Source organism: Vulpes lagopus, chromosome 2, assembly GCF_018345385.1.
Source record: "Vulpes lagopus strain Blue_001 chromosome 2, ASM1834538v1, whole genome shotgun sequence".
NCBI classification, from domain to species: Eukaryota; Metazoa; Chordata; class Mammalia; order Carnivora; family Canidae; genus Vulpes; species Vulpes lagopus.
The window spans coordinates 162,809,026-162,822,379 of NC_054825.1; the positions used below are offsets into that span (position 1 = coordinate 162,809,026).

The following is a 13,354-nucleotide window of genomic DNA, read 5'->3' on the forward strand; positions in this document are numbered from 1 at the left end:
AGCCTGAACTAGCTCAGACATTGACTGGAATATACCAGAAGATTAACTCTACTGGTCCCAGAGTGAGAGAGAGTCTTAGAGCAAAAAAGGCCATCAGACAGGTAAAGAATTCAATCTCCATCTACTAAAAATGGACCCACAAATGCCTGGGGCAAGAAAGCACCTGCCAGTGAAACAAAGGGTTAGGAAGGCAGAGTCTGAACCCTGTTCACCAGGCAGCACCAGGGGGGCAATCTCAGAGGGGGAGCAAAAGAATTCACGCGGAGTACAGAACACAGCACACGCTGACTGAGAAAGAAATGCCAAGTCAGGGCACCTCTGGGACACTTTTATGTATTCAAGCCACAGAGAAACCGGTCAAACAATAACTCCCACTGCTGGTGGGTATGCAATACAACAACATAGTCAAAGAAAATACTGAGGAAGTACAAATCGGGGATGGTTTGGGACTCTTAGGCTAGGTCACAATGCAGCAGGGAGTGGCTTGGCGGGGTTGGAGGGAAGAGAAGGGCCAGAGGAAGGGCCACCACCAGACAGGGATCTACAGGTACCAGAAAACAGACAGGGTGGCCTGAGGTGTCAGCAAATCAGACAAATCACAGGAGGCATTCAAAATCATAAATGCTGCCCTGGAACAATGGACAAGAAGAGTTTTCAGGAAATCCCAGTGGTGCTACCGTGCTCCACTTCCCTCTTGAGACAGATGCAGAGCCTAAGGATGACATGGGAAAGTTTGAGCCATGTTGGTGCAGCCATGGGGGAAGTGGCGATTGGGGTTCGCTCCGTGGAGGGCAACTCAGCAATATGCATCACATTTACAAATGCCACCTCCCTTTGCCCAGCCATTTGGGTTCTGGGGGTTTTAGCTTGGTTACATCTGCACCAGTGACAACAGTGACATCGGTAGGTGGAGTCCAGGTTGCATGAGCTCCGGTGCATGTCTCTGGTGGACATAAAAGACAAGGCCATGCCCCACTAGGAGAAGGTACCAGAACATACTGTGTAGGAGCCAAGAAGCAAGTCAAGTGCGAGGCAGTGTAGGGAATTCACTACTCCCATGTTGCACAGAAAGGAGGAGAATGGGCGTCCCTGTTTGCCTGTGCTGGCAAACACACTAGGAGAGGAAATAAGCAAATCAAATGGGCGGGAACTGTCCACCACGCACCTTTTATACTATTTTAACGGTCGAGCCACGTGACTGTGTTACTTTTTCATAAGTGTTTCCAGTCTGCCACAGTCACTCCACTTCTGGTCACACGTCCCCAGGAAATCACTCAAACTCACCAAAGATTGGACAGCACTCGCTGTAGTGCTATTTATAACCATATCGAGTAAGACAATAAATGTTGAACATCTGGGGAACAGTTTAATAAACTGCCATACAACACCATGGAGCATCACGCAGGCATTACAGCGACCGTGACAGCCGCTTCTGTGTGTTTCCGAGTAACGTGTGAAGCAAAGAGCAAGGTTCAATAAAGTCTGTACAGCAGGACTTCCTTGGAACCAAATCAACAGTTGGATTTGGTTGCTGGAAGTTGTACCTTTTCAAAACATTGATGTATTTCAATATATTGTCAATATTTTTACATAGATGGGGGTGTGTGTGATAAATACGAAAGGCCAGGCAGTCCTCTCCTGGTGCCTCCTCCCAGGGAAGACACTCCAGACAGGGGAAGGGGTTCTATTTATATTATCCGGCCCCCGACTCTACACTAAAGGTTAGCTTGCTTTGTTTTCACTTTAAACACCATTTCTTGACACCTGGGTGGCTCAGCGGTTGGGCGTCTGCCTTCGGCTCAGGGCGTGATCCTGGGATCCACGATCGAGTCCCACATTCGGCTCCCTGTGTGGAGCCTGCCTCTGTCTCTGTCTGCCTCTCTCTCTCTCTCTCTCATGAATAAATAAATAAATGTAAAGACAAAACAAAACACCATTTCTTCATGCCCCAAATCCTATGCAAGGCTTGGCATGCTGACAGGGCAGGAAAGCTAAAGTCCTGCTCAGAGCCATGGGCAGATAAAGGCCAGAGCAGGGTACCAAGGCAGGGCTGCTGGGAGGAATGGGGCCAGCCTGCACCTGCTCTGTACCAGGCCCCTCAAGGGCACACAGGTGGGAAGTGCGTGGCCCCATCCAGTGTCAGACAAATTAGGAGGACCATCTAGTCCAGCCGGGTACAGGCAGGATAGGACCACGAACAAAGGCACAGAGGCTGGAGAGAAGTCGGCATGTTCCCAAACTATGAGGCTTGGGGTGGGGAGGACAGACACAGGGTCAGAGCTGGAAGGGGAGCTTGAGCTTCATGCCGTGGGCAAGAGGAAGTCTTTGGGGCTCCAAAGGGACCACAGGGGCAGGAAGGGTGCACCAGAATCTGGTTACCTATCCACCCAGAGGGAAAGAACTCCTGGGGAGGGGTGTCTTCCTGCCCTCATGGGATGGAGATGGGAAGAGCTAGCAAATCCTTCTTGGGATGATCAAGGACAGGAGCACTCTGGGCAGGAAGGGAGTAGCCTGGATGAGAGAGGACCAGGGATCTGACAGGACCCAGGCCCCTCAGCGGCCACTGCCCCCCCCACCGCCCCCACCACCACCCCCTCCCTGGCCTCCGGCATCTGGCGCTCCTGACATCATGAGGAACAGGACGACGGGAATGATGTACATCCACTGTGGGCCAGGTGGGAGGAGGACAGGACAATGGACAGACAGACAGAAAGAGAGAGAGACAAAAAGAAGAGGAGTGAGTATGACTGCACTCCCCCCCCAGACGGGGAAGGTGGGCAAGCCGGCGTGAGGGGAGGCCATGTGAGGGAAGGGGGCCCAGGTCCCCTACATTACTACAGGATAGGGAAGGGCTGGTGGGGTGCAGGGAGAGTAGAGGCGGGAGGGGGCTCAATCCTCACTCAGGCCTCCTGCGGCGGCGGCGTGGGCCCCGGGGCAGCAGGACGCAGGGCTGTGAGCAACACGGCCCCCCCGAGGACGAGGTGCCACTGAGGAAGGAGGGGGCACAGGTCAGGACCAATAGCGCCCACGGGGAGGGCAGAACTGAGGCAGTGGGTTCCTGGTCTCTCTGCACCTCAGTTACCCTGCAGTTCAGTTGTCAGGAGCTACTGGCAAACTGAGGCCCCACAGGCACCACACTCAAGGCAGTAGGCCTTGGCATCCTCCCAACCACAGTGGCCTCCGCTGCCCCTGCCTTTGCCTCAGGTGGACCAGCCTTCTGCCCCGGTGCCCCCCAGCTCCTCCTACTTGCCCCAGCCCAGCAGCATAGAAACCCCTCTCCAGTTCCAGACCAGCCTCCTGAGCACCTCCACCCACAGCCCTGCTTCCCTAAGTGCCTCTCCCCAAACCCACTATCTCCTTTCCAAATCTCCCCGTCCCATTGAAATCTCTGCCTCCCTCTCTTCTTCAGCCTCAAAGCACTGGCCCAGCTCAGGCCTCACCCCAGCCTCCTCCCAGTACCAACCCTATCCCTCCCCTGACCACAGCCCTCCTCACTGCACTTCCAGACAGGCCTCGGTTCTAGACTGACACTGCCTGTACCCATCAGCCCCAGCCTGAGAGGCTGTCCCTGCTTCCCAGAACTGTCAGGCTCTGGGCCGGCCCCATCTGCTGAGCCTGGACACCCCATGACCGCTGCCAGTGAGCAGACACAGGCAGAGGCAGGGCACAGGGCTCCACGGTCCTCAACCACTCTGTCCAGGCCTTGGGCTCAGCCCAGGTGCCAGGGACATGGCCGGAGAGACACGCCTGGAGGCGACAAGGAAGCCCCACACACAGGAGGCCTGGAGGATGAGGAGCAGGCCAAGGGCCATGGGAGAGAGCAGGGCAGAGGGGGGACTCAGGAGGGAAGGGAGCAGGGGCACGCAGAGCTCCACTCACATATTTGGCGAAAAAGGACTTCTGTTCCTGGGGGTTCTTGGCCTTCTGGGCCTGCTCCATCTCCAGACGCTCGATGAAGGCGGCTGTCTCAGGACTAAGGGTGGGCAGAGAAGGAGACAGGGTAAGGGGCTGGGGCCGCTGACAGGGACACAGCAAAGGCAGCAGCAGGATGGCTGAGCCCGAGATAGGGCTGTGGCCACCCTGCCCTGCAGCCATGCCCTGGCTCTGACCCTGGAACATCTGCACCCTACACACCCACACCACACACCCTCACCCTGGGGCAACTGTGCCCTGTGTGTCCTCACCCTGGGGCAGTGGTGGGCGGCTGTAGCTGCACTGAAGTGTTGAAAAGTTCCAGGTCCACGTCCTCCACCTCGTGGCCCCTGCAACCCCCGGGGTGCGTCACCACTGACACCCCCACCACGTTGCCAGCCACGTCCACGTGCAGTGTCAGCTGATCTGACAGGTGAGACTCCACCAGGGAACACTGGGGAGGGGAAGGGGGATGGGGTTGCCACCCAGACCTTGCCCACGTCCAGCCACCCATGCCTCCCAGCCCCTCTCACAGGGCCCAGAAGGATCTTTCAAAGCCCTCACGGTTCCCTCCTCCCTTGGACACTAGCCGAAGGGCAACAGCCTCCCTCTGAGGGCCCACACTGTCCCATTAAAGGGCCTAGGACCTGGAATGTCCCCCTCCAGCCCAGGAGACCCTTGGGGGCAGGGCCAGGTCCATAAACACAGGGGGCACAGACAGAAGAAGCCAGGCTGGGGCAGATAGAAGGAAGGAGGAGGGAGGAGAGAAGAGAGGATGGTCCCCATTGCTGACTCACCGCGGGGACAAAAGAGGAAACGTAGCCACCAGCTTCTGCGCCATCAGGGACCCCAGGACGCTGAGGGACCCGGACACGGTATAAGCCATTCAGGGCTGCCACATCCTGCAGGATAGAGGAGGAGGGTGGCAGGGAGAAGGATGATGTGTGGCCCCCGCCAGGCCCAGACCAGTCCTGCTCAGCCAGCATCCCTTTCTCTCTAGCCCAGGGCTTTTCCTAGTGGGTGGCCCTGCTGGTGAGTGAGGCCAAGAGCCCCTGGGTGCTCCAGCTGGGGGAGAAGCCATCTTAAGGGGAGTAGAGCCCAGCCCAGGGATGGAGTGAGTCCCAGGGACACTTCCCTCAAACCTGGATCCAGCTGCACCCAGGCCCACCTGTACCTGGACTCCCCAGTCACAGGAACAACAAATTCTCTTGGGAAGCAGCTGTGACAAAGAACCACGTGGGAACCCTACAGGAAGGCTGCTTGGGGTGGACCACTCCCCACAGGGAGGGTGTCCACGGGCATGTATCTGCCACAATGCAACCCACCTCCCCAGCCACTACATCTGGCCAAAGGGAGAGAGTGGCAGTGGACTGTGGCAGCTTCTGTGAGCTGTCTCTAAAAGACAGCTTCTCTCCCTGCCCCTCCTTTTTCTCTTCCTCTGGCCTACCGCACTTCCTCCTCCTTGCACTATCCCTAGAGAGGACCAAGCCAGGCCTAGCCACAGCCCGGCCCTCGAGGAAGCCATGAAGGAGGCTATGGTAGAGATAACCGTCCTCTGTTTAACTACAGCTCTTAGAGATCTCTTTCTCCTCCCAAGCAAATCTCCTCCTGAATATAAAGCATCTTGGCTGAATCTGGAAGGGTGAGAGGAGCTAACTATATGAAAACTGTGGGAGAAGGGGATGTGCTGGGCAGAAGAAATGGCACGGGCATGTGAGGCATGCATGTCATGATCCAAGGCACAGGTTCCCCTACACCCCAGCCAAGCCCTGGGCCCCCTGCTCACCCGGAGCCGGCCCCGCTCCTCCTCGTTGAGCTGCCGCTGCGACAGGGACAAAGTGCCATCCTGCTGGTTCCAGAGCAGGGAGCCCCGCTTCCGAAAGTGAGCACTGTCATCTGTGGGGAGTCAGGGCTCAAAAGCCACCCCACCACTGGGCCCCTCAACCCTTGCAAATAACCACACTGCTTCCCCCTCCCGAGCCCCCATTTACCCACCCACAAAGTGGGGACACCCTCCCGTATCCCGCCCTCCTATCTCACAGGGCAGATGTCTGAACATCACAGCTCCTAAGCCCTGTCTTGGCCTTTCCATGTGACCCAGGGATAGTCACCTAATCTCTGACTTCAGGTCTCCCAGCTGCAAAATCCAGGGGCTTCCAACCAGTGGGCCACGAGAGAACCAGTGGGGCTTTCCCAGGAGGATGCCAGGGTCTGAGTCAGGTCTGTGGAGGGTCCCCACTTTAGTGTTTCTAACAAAAGCCCCAGACTTTGGGGCCTTGGACCTTTGGGCCATAGTGACATCTATGCCCTGGGAATCTGAAGACCTGAATCATAGTTAATTAGGCTGAGCTGTAGAGTAGGGCCTAGCTCTACCATTCACTTACAGAAGGACCTTATGTGGTACCCCGCCCAAGCCTCAGTTTCCCCTTCTGGAAAATGGTGGCTGTCTCGAATACCTCCTGCGTTGCATGACGCCTGTGAGGGCATTTGAGCGAATACACGCAGAGCAGCGAGTCCCTAGTGTAGGGCACAGGGTGACTGCTCTGAAAAGTCTGCTCTGAGGTCATTACTGCTGCACTGGCCTTTCTGAAACTAGGATTTGTTTTACAGGTAAAGGGAGTTTTTCAAAGGTAGAGTTCTTCTCTCTCCTGCCCTCCCTGCCCCAATCTCCCCGGAATAATGCAAACACACTCTGGGGGCAAAGCTTTTAGTAGATAGATGGTGTGTCTCATACTGGGTGGCACCCAGACCCAACTTTTTGACTTCACGTGGCACCGGGTCAACGCCCAGAAGAGGACGGTGCTGGACTCACCGATCTCGAATGAGTGCTCCAGCAGCAGCCCGACGGTGCCGCAGCCCTCACTCTCTCGACCTTCTGCTCCTGCCTGCAGAGAGAGAGGTCCCCAAGTGAGGACTATCAGAGCCCTCGGCAGGGCAGGACCCAAGGACCCCAAGCCAGACACAGGCCGAGGAAGTAACCTTACTCTCATGTTCAAATCCAAACACTGACACTTGCCCACGATTCCACCGGGAACCGTCCATTTCATAAAAATTCATGATCTGGACGGTCCCTAGAAAGCCAAAGCCTGCAGAGAAGCGTCTCCTTGTTTCCAAGGCAACCATCTCCAGTTCCAAGGCAACTATCTTCACGCCTAACATCATAAACATTTGCGGGTTAAAGGATACCTGCGCTTCTGCCCCAATCTAATATACAAGTAGCCTCGTTTTCACTTTAACAGCCACAATAGCCACGCCGCCGCCGGGATTCCGCCCCTTATCAAGTACATCCAAGGCTCCTCGCCGTGTATTTCTCCAAATCCATATTTTTCCTACCTCCGCATCCACCAACCACGCCCTTGCATCTACGCAACCCCTCACACCTGCGGAACCGCGGGGCCAGATTTTAATCCTTCAAATCAAGATCCCGCCCTCCTCAAAGCGTACTCAGGAGGCACAACTCTACCCAATCACTCCAGAGCCTCCCAGTCGGTTTCGTCTCTGCCGCCCCTACGTCTGATTCGCCAAGGTTCCGCTCAGGCCACACCCCCTCATGCATATTTAACGACTGCGGCTCCCTAGCTTCCTTCGTTAACACGCTGATCTTGCCCCAACCTCCTTCGGCGTGTCCTCGCTTTTAGAGCACCGAAAGCCCGGGGACCAAGCTCTCGTCCGAGCCCCGCCCCCTCATGCATATTCACGAGCCAGACAGAGCCTTCCCAACTAGACTCACTTTGACCTCTTCCCTCTTGGCCGTGCAATGCCTCGTACGCACCTTACCGGACCGAAACACCCGAGACCCAGGATTTTCGTCAGCCTCGCTCCCGGTGCAGAGCCAATGAGTACTCACCCCTCGCAGAGCGGCCCCGGACCGGCAGCCACTGCCCCGAGCCCGGCTGGGAGCTGCTGCCGCCATCAGCAAGAGCAGAAACAGCCGAGTAACCACCGCCCCGGCCGCCGCCATTTTGACCCCCTCCTACTAGTCCGGGGCGGGCTTGAGCCCGGCGCTGTGGAGCGGCGTGATCCTGAGCCTGAGCCAGTTCTTTGCGCCTGCGCGCCAGTTCTTTGCGCCTGCGCACCAGTGCCCTCCCGCTCCCGGGGTCTGACGTCAGCTAGGTGGCCGGCACATCATCCAGGTCTCTGGGCACCGCCCGCTGGGATACGTCACAATAACTGGCGTTTCCCTGGTGACGTTCAAGCCCGCTCCGCCGCGTTGTGAAGGGATAGAGTCCGCGGCCCCACCCACCTGTTTTCTCGGCCGGCCCCGCGCTCCGCTCTCCCCATGGGGCGGGGCGTTGCGATGATGCGGGGGCACGAGACTAAGCCGGCCCCCGGTGGAGCAGGTGAGGCGGGACCTGGTGGGATGGCAGGTGAGAGGCGGAGCCCGGCCTGGTGAGGGAACCAAGTGAGGGATGGGGCCCGCGATACGAAGACTGGTAGCCCAGATTCCCCTACCCTCAGAGCCGGACCTCCCTGGGCCCTACCAGCTGGGGGGCCCCGGCCCAGTCTCCTGGACTGGACCCCTGAACTTCGCCCCTGTAGAATGCCCCCTGGTTCCAGCCTATCCCACGGGCCGGCCCGGACGGCTCCAGCGCCACCTCCTGAGCGGCGAGTTCGACCAGCTGCGAGACTTCCCCATTTTTGAGAGCAACTTTGTGCAGGTGTGGAGTCCCAGAACCCCCTGACTCGGGCCCTGGGCTTGAGTCCTGACCTCCTGACTCGGGGAACCCCTGCTCTGCCTACTTCTGACCATTTGCCCATAACGTTCATATCCTGGGATTCTGGATCAACCCCACACACACCCCTCCATGCCTCTAGACCTTTAGCTTCTCTATGGACCCTGGCCTCCAATTCCCTTGGTTCATTTTCACTTCACACCCGGATAGCTCAACCTCTGACCCCAGGATATCTGAACCCGGACTTGGTGTTTAATACACTTGGTTTATGACCCCTAATTCTGCCAATCCTGCCTTCCATCTATCTTGCTTCTAACCTCTAACCCCTGGCCCCAGGTGACCCGGTTAGGAGAAGTCGCCAACAAAGTCACCATGGGGGTGGCAGCCTCCAGTCCAGCCCTGGAACTCCCAGATCTGTTGCTGCTGGCCGGGCCTGCCAAGGATAACGGACGCCTGCAGCTCTTTGGGTGACTGCCCCCATCCCAGCTTAGACCTCCTCCTTCCCCAACTCTGGGCATCCTGGGCCCCCTCCCTGCAGCATTTCCTTTCACAGATACTCCCAGGGCCCAGAGTCTTGGATGGTTGCCAGCCCACTGTGGGCTGCTGTACACCCAGAAGAACAAAGGCAGGGGTACTACAGGGATTAGAAATCAGATAGATGGACATGAAAGGGACAGTCCTCAGCCCCACCCTGGCGAGAATCAGAAGAATAACCATGTATGCAGTGCCTCCTGCATACCATGAGCCCCCTAGGCCACGTGAGTAATCTCATCTCTGACATACTCATATGTTGTGGCCCCTCCATCCTTTGAAGGGTTAACCTGAGGCTCAGAGAGGGGGCCACTTTATCCAGAGACCCACAGCGGGTCAGGGGTTGGGTTGGGATTGGAATCTCAGGCTCTTCATCATTACTAACCTCAAGATTCTTGAGCTCCAGTGCCACACTAAACACTACCCCATTTGGGTCTTTGTTTTCTCATTGAAAAAGTAATGCAAACAACTCCAAGGTAGAAAACATACATAGCACAAAATAACACCTTCCGCCCACCCTAAGCTCCTGCCTCCAACTCCAGCTGCAAACAACAAAACATTTACATACATATAGTGTATTTACAAAAACATTCTGCCAGTGGCTTTCACTTTTTTGACCACATATGACAGTTAATGAAAAAAAGGGAGGGAAGGAAGGAAGGAGGAAGGAAGGTAGGACTGACTTACATCACACACACGCACACATAGGAGTCCACAGTCCTTTGTCTGCAATTCTGAAATCTAAAAAGTTTTGTTGAAACCAACTTGGTGGCAGAATCTGATTCTGACCCAAACTAAAGTAAGGCTACTTACAGCCTTTATGTATCTTCCCTGTAGAAGTTTGGAATCTTCCACAAAGCAGCATGCTGATGCCTTCAGGTGCTCTGGGCATATTCTCTCCTATACTGCTCCTTTTCTCATCAGTGCTGATCTTATCCTACCAATCATATCCCACTGCTCACTGAGTCATTACCTGCAGGCAGAGGGACACTAAGAGCAATGCTGAGGGGTGCTCGGACCCCCATAATCTCCCTCAACACCCCTCTTCCCAAATAAACATACCACCAAGGTAAAAACACTGAGCTTGCTCTGCAAATGAAGCATCAAGACTCATCCTGCCCTTAGGTCCTCGGTTCTAAGCTGCTTGCAGCTGGGAGCTATCCTGGGCCGGTTCTGACAAGCATATGACAAGTGTGTGTTCGCCCTTCCTTTGAAATCAGCTGCAGATGCATGCTACTTTTCCACTCCGCTCACTCCCTCACCAGCACTATAGCGACATTCATTTCAGACGAGCCTAAGAACAACCACCAGATCCTTTTCTGGACATAACACAAGCTTGAAAACCAAGCTTGCATCCGGTGCTGTTACCACATAGATAGGGAATGTCCTTGAACAAATTCCCAGCTTCCTGTCTAGGTTCAAATCCTGGTTTCACCTCTTCACTGGCGTGGGCCAAGTTCCCTACTTGTCTGTGCCTCAGTTTCCCCATCTGGAACGGGGATAAGAGGAAAGCCTGCTTTCTGGGTCTGTCAGGAGATAAACTGAGGAAATGTTTGTGGAGTGCATGGAACAGCACCTGGCACAGGGCCAGCGCTTTGTAGACACAGTTACTCTTCTATTTGGGGAGTGTCATAACAGATGGAACCACCTGCTAAGGGACAGTGATGTTGTGCCCAGTGTCTTGGGATCATGGCCAGTGTGGCAGGCAGAGGGCATCCATGCGCCCTCAGTGTGAGGGTGTCTATATGATCAATTCCTAGAGGTAGTATTGCTGTGCCAAAGGGTGCTATGTGGCTACCCGGTGTGGTGGTTAAGAACATGGATAAGACTTGGGTTCAAATCCCCGCTGTGGACCTGTACCAAATTATCAACCCTCTCAATGAGCATCCATTGAGCACCTACCTACCATGTGTGAGCTCTGGGTTCTTGGGGAGCAGCAGTGAACAGAATGAGACTTCTGCCTGCAAACTCACCTCCTACTGGGATAGCAGACAGAATAAATGACAATTTGTCCAACAGAGTAAGGTCTGTGGAGACCAGAAGAGGTTGAGGGTGGGGAGGTCTGCAAGGGTGGACACGATTGCAAATAGGCCACGGGTTGTAAACAGACCCTCTCCCTGAGAAGGTGCTTCTTGAGAAAGACCTGAGATTATGGGGTCAAGCCATGGGGCTGGCTGGAGGATGATTTCCCAGCGTGTGCAGTGGTCCTGAGGTAGGAGCAAGCCTGGTAGGTTTATGGCACAGCAACCAGGCCAATGTTGCTGGGGCTGAGTGAGCGAGGGGAGTGGGCAGAGAGGTAAACAGAGGAGGCCGACCCTGCAGGGCCTGGCGGGTCAAGGTGCATGCAGACTTTCCTTTACTCTGAGCCACGGGAGGGACTTGAACTCAGGGGTTGAGGGGCGCCCTCTGGCGGCCGCATGGGAAAAGAACGGAGAAGGCTGAGGAAACCGCCCAGCCGGGAAATTCTCTGGTGGCAGGCCTGGGCTGGTGGCGGAAGGAGTTAGATGAGGTCGGATCGTGGGTACACTTTAACGGGAGAGGCATCAGGACTTGGTGGCAGGATTGGATGAAGATAGGAGGAAGTTGGGTCGGGCGCAACTCCATGATTTCTGACCGAGCAAGTGGGAGGATGTAGTTAAGATGCAGAAGATGGAGACAGGAGCAGGTTTGGGTTGGGGAGGTCAGGAATTTGGTCACTGGACCTGTTGTGTATCCAATGTCATTCCAACATCCAAGTGGACATTTCTAGAAGGCAGCTATCTACGAGAAGAATCAGCGGTGGGAGGCACAAAGGTGCTCTGGGGATGGATAAAATTCACGAGGCAGAGAAAGTGAAAAAGGATTCTCTGGGCCAAGAGAGGGGCGTCGAGGGGTGCCCCCGACCCTGAAGGTGCCCAGGACGGCGAGGCTGTCGGGCCAGGGGGCGTTGGAAGCTGAGGCCGCCCCTCCCGCCCTCCCAGGCTGTTCCCTTTGCAGTTCGTCCAGCTCTTTGTCCACGATGAAAGCCGCTGGCAGCTTAAGGTCAAGTTCCGCACCGGCCGCGCCTTCTACCTGCAGCTGCGGGCCCCGCCCGAGACCCGAGACCGCGAGTTCGGCCAGTGGGTGCGGCTGCTCTACCGCCTGCGCTTCCATTCGGCCGAGGGAGCCGTGCCCTTCACGCAGGAGTACTCGACGATGGAGGATGGAGAGGATGATGAGGACGACGTGGATGAAGAGGAGGAAGATCTGATCGAGCGGGAGGTGTGGGGAGGGGCAGGGCCGGAAGTGGGGGAGGGGGCGGAGCTGGGGCCGGACTCCTGGGTCCGAGGAAGGAAGCAGCTGGGAATTTGGACTAACCGGAGGTGAGGGCTTGGGGACCCAGACTCCCGAGTATGAGGGAGGGGCTGGGGGCCCGGATTCCTGTGTTGAGAGTGGAGGTGATCATGAAGGCGTTTGTAGACACAGCAGGATCTCAGGGCCGGGCAGGGTCTGCAGGACCTTGGGTACACTAGCCCAGGTGGCTATATAGTTTCCTGATCGGGCACCCCACCCCCAGCCTCTCTCCTTTTGACCTTAGTGGAATATGGGGAGGGGACCCCTGGACCCTGAAGGGCTGGGGTCGACCAAACCAAATGCCCAGTTCCCTATACCGCCAGGGGGAAGGGAGGGGCACGGGTCCTTGAAGGTGGAGGCATTGAAACCTGTGGGGCCTCTTCCTCTGGAGACACCCACTCCCCCCACCTTCTAGGTAAGCACAAAACCCTCCCCACTTTCCCTAAAATTGCTGATACACCTGTAGGCCAAAGCCTCTGAGACAAATTCTTTCTTATACCCAGCTTCAAGAAGACATGGAAGCCAGACTTGACCCACAGACCTCTGAACTCTGGGGACTCTGATTCCTCCAATATCCTTTGAGGTCACCAAAGGACCAGAGATCAAAGTACCCTACCTCAGGGCCAGAAAGATGAAGTATTAAAGTTAATAAAGATCGGCCACTTAAGAACCAACAAGCAGGTCATGAGCACTTTTGCTGTCGTCACCAATTCAACGTGGCTGCCTTGGCGAAGTAGCCTTTCCAGTATGGCTGCTTCAACATGGTGTTGGGTTCATCATGAGTGGCTCCTGGGGCCACCATGAGACCTAGTGCCCACCACTCCATCATAGCTACCTCTCTAGAGTAGTCTTCCCCGTCTGGGCTTTGGTTTCCCCTTTAACTTGTTGTAGCTGCCCCTGTAGCCAACTTGCCACCTCCCGACTCA

General features: G+C 56.0%; 2 protein-coding genes across 5 annotated transcripts; one reads left to right on the forward strand and one right to left on the reverse strand.

Annotated features, from left to right (window-relative positions):
* Positions 1-1,346: 1,346 nt before the first annotated feature.
* Positions 1,347-7,967, reverse strand: EMC10 (ER membrane protein complex subunit 10). 2 transcript variants are annotated; one of them, XM_041729034.1, is made up of 8 exons: positions 7,760-7,967; positions 6,725-6,797; positions 5,699-5,808; positions 4,710-4,814; positions 4,185-4,366; positions 3,880-3,973; positions 2,901-2,987; positions 1,347-2,664 (listed from the first exon to the last, which is right to left on the reverse strand). In XM_041729034.1, the coding sequence occupies exons 1-7, from the start codon at positions 7,871-7,873 to the stop codon at positions 2,901-2,903; spliced, it is 765 nt and encodes a 254-aa protein (XP_041584968.1). In that variant the 5' UTR covers positions 7,874-7,967; the 3' UTR covers positions 1,347-2,664. The 2 variants fall into 2 exon arrangements, with proteins under 2 accessions (XP_041584968.1, XP_041584959.1); XM_041729025.1 differs by lacking the exon at positions 2,901-2,987.
* On the forward strand, positions 7,949-13,102 carry FAM71E1 (family with sequence similarity 71 member E1). Of its 3 annotated transcripts, none has more exons than XM_041729065.1 (5): positions 7,949-8,252; positions 8,452-8,570; positions 8,922-9,052; positions 12,077-12,356; positions 12,932-13,102. In XM_041729065.1, the coding sequence occupies exons 1-5, from the start codon at positions 8,192-8,194 to the stop codon at positions 12,989-12,991; spliced, it is 651 nt and encodes a 216-aa protein (XP_041584999.1). In that variant the 5' UTR covers positions 7,949-8,191; the 3' UTR covers positions 12,992-13,102. The 3 variants fall into 3 exon arrangements, with proteins under 3 accessions (XP_041584999.1, XP_041584981.1, XP_041584991.1); XM_041729057.1 differs by having other exon boundaries at positions 8,085-8,279; XM_041729047.1 differs by having other exon boundaries at positions 7,949-8,570.
* Positions 13,103-13,354: the final 252 nt, after the last annotated feature.

Excerpts from the sequence above, each read along its gene's own strand:
- EMC10 (XM_041729025.1), bottom strand. The coding sequence starts at position 7,873 with ATGGCGGCGGCCGGGGCGGTGGTTACTCGGCTGTTTCTGCTCTTGCTG. Across the intron at positions 6,798-7,759 it reads CCGGGGCCGCTCTGCGAGGG|GCAGGAGCAGAAGGTCGAGA; the intron begins GTGAGTACTCAT and ends CTCTCTCTGCAG. Across the intron at positions 2,665-3,879 it reads AGTCCTTTTTCGCCAAATAT|TGGATGTACATCATTCCCGT; the intron begins GTGAGTGGAGCT and ends CCTGGCCCACAG.
- FAM71E1 (XM_041729047.1), top strand. The coding sequence starts at position 8,322 with ATGGGGCCCGCGATACGAAGACTGGTAGCCCAGATTCCCCTACCCTCA. Across the intron at positions 9,053-12,076 it reads GGACGCCTGCAGCTCTTTGG|GCTGTTCCCTTTGCAGTTCG; the intron begins GTGACTGCCCCC and ends CCGCCCTCCCAG. Across the intron at positions 12,357-12,931 it reads AAGATCTGATCGAGCGGGAG|CTTCAAGAAGACATGGAAGC; the intron begins GTGTGGGGAGGG and ends TCTTATACCCAG.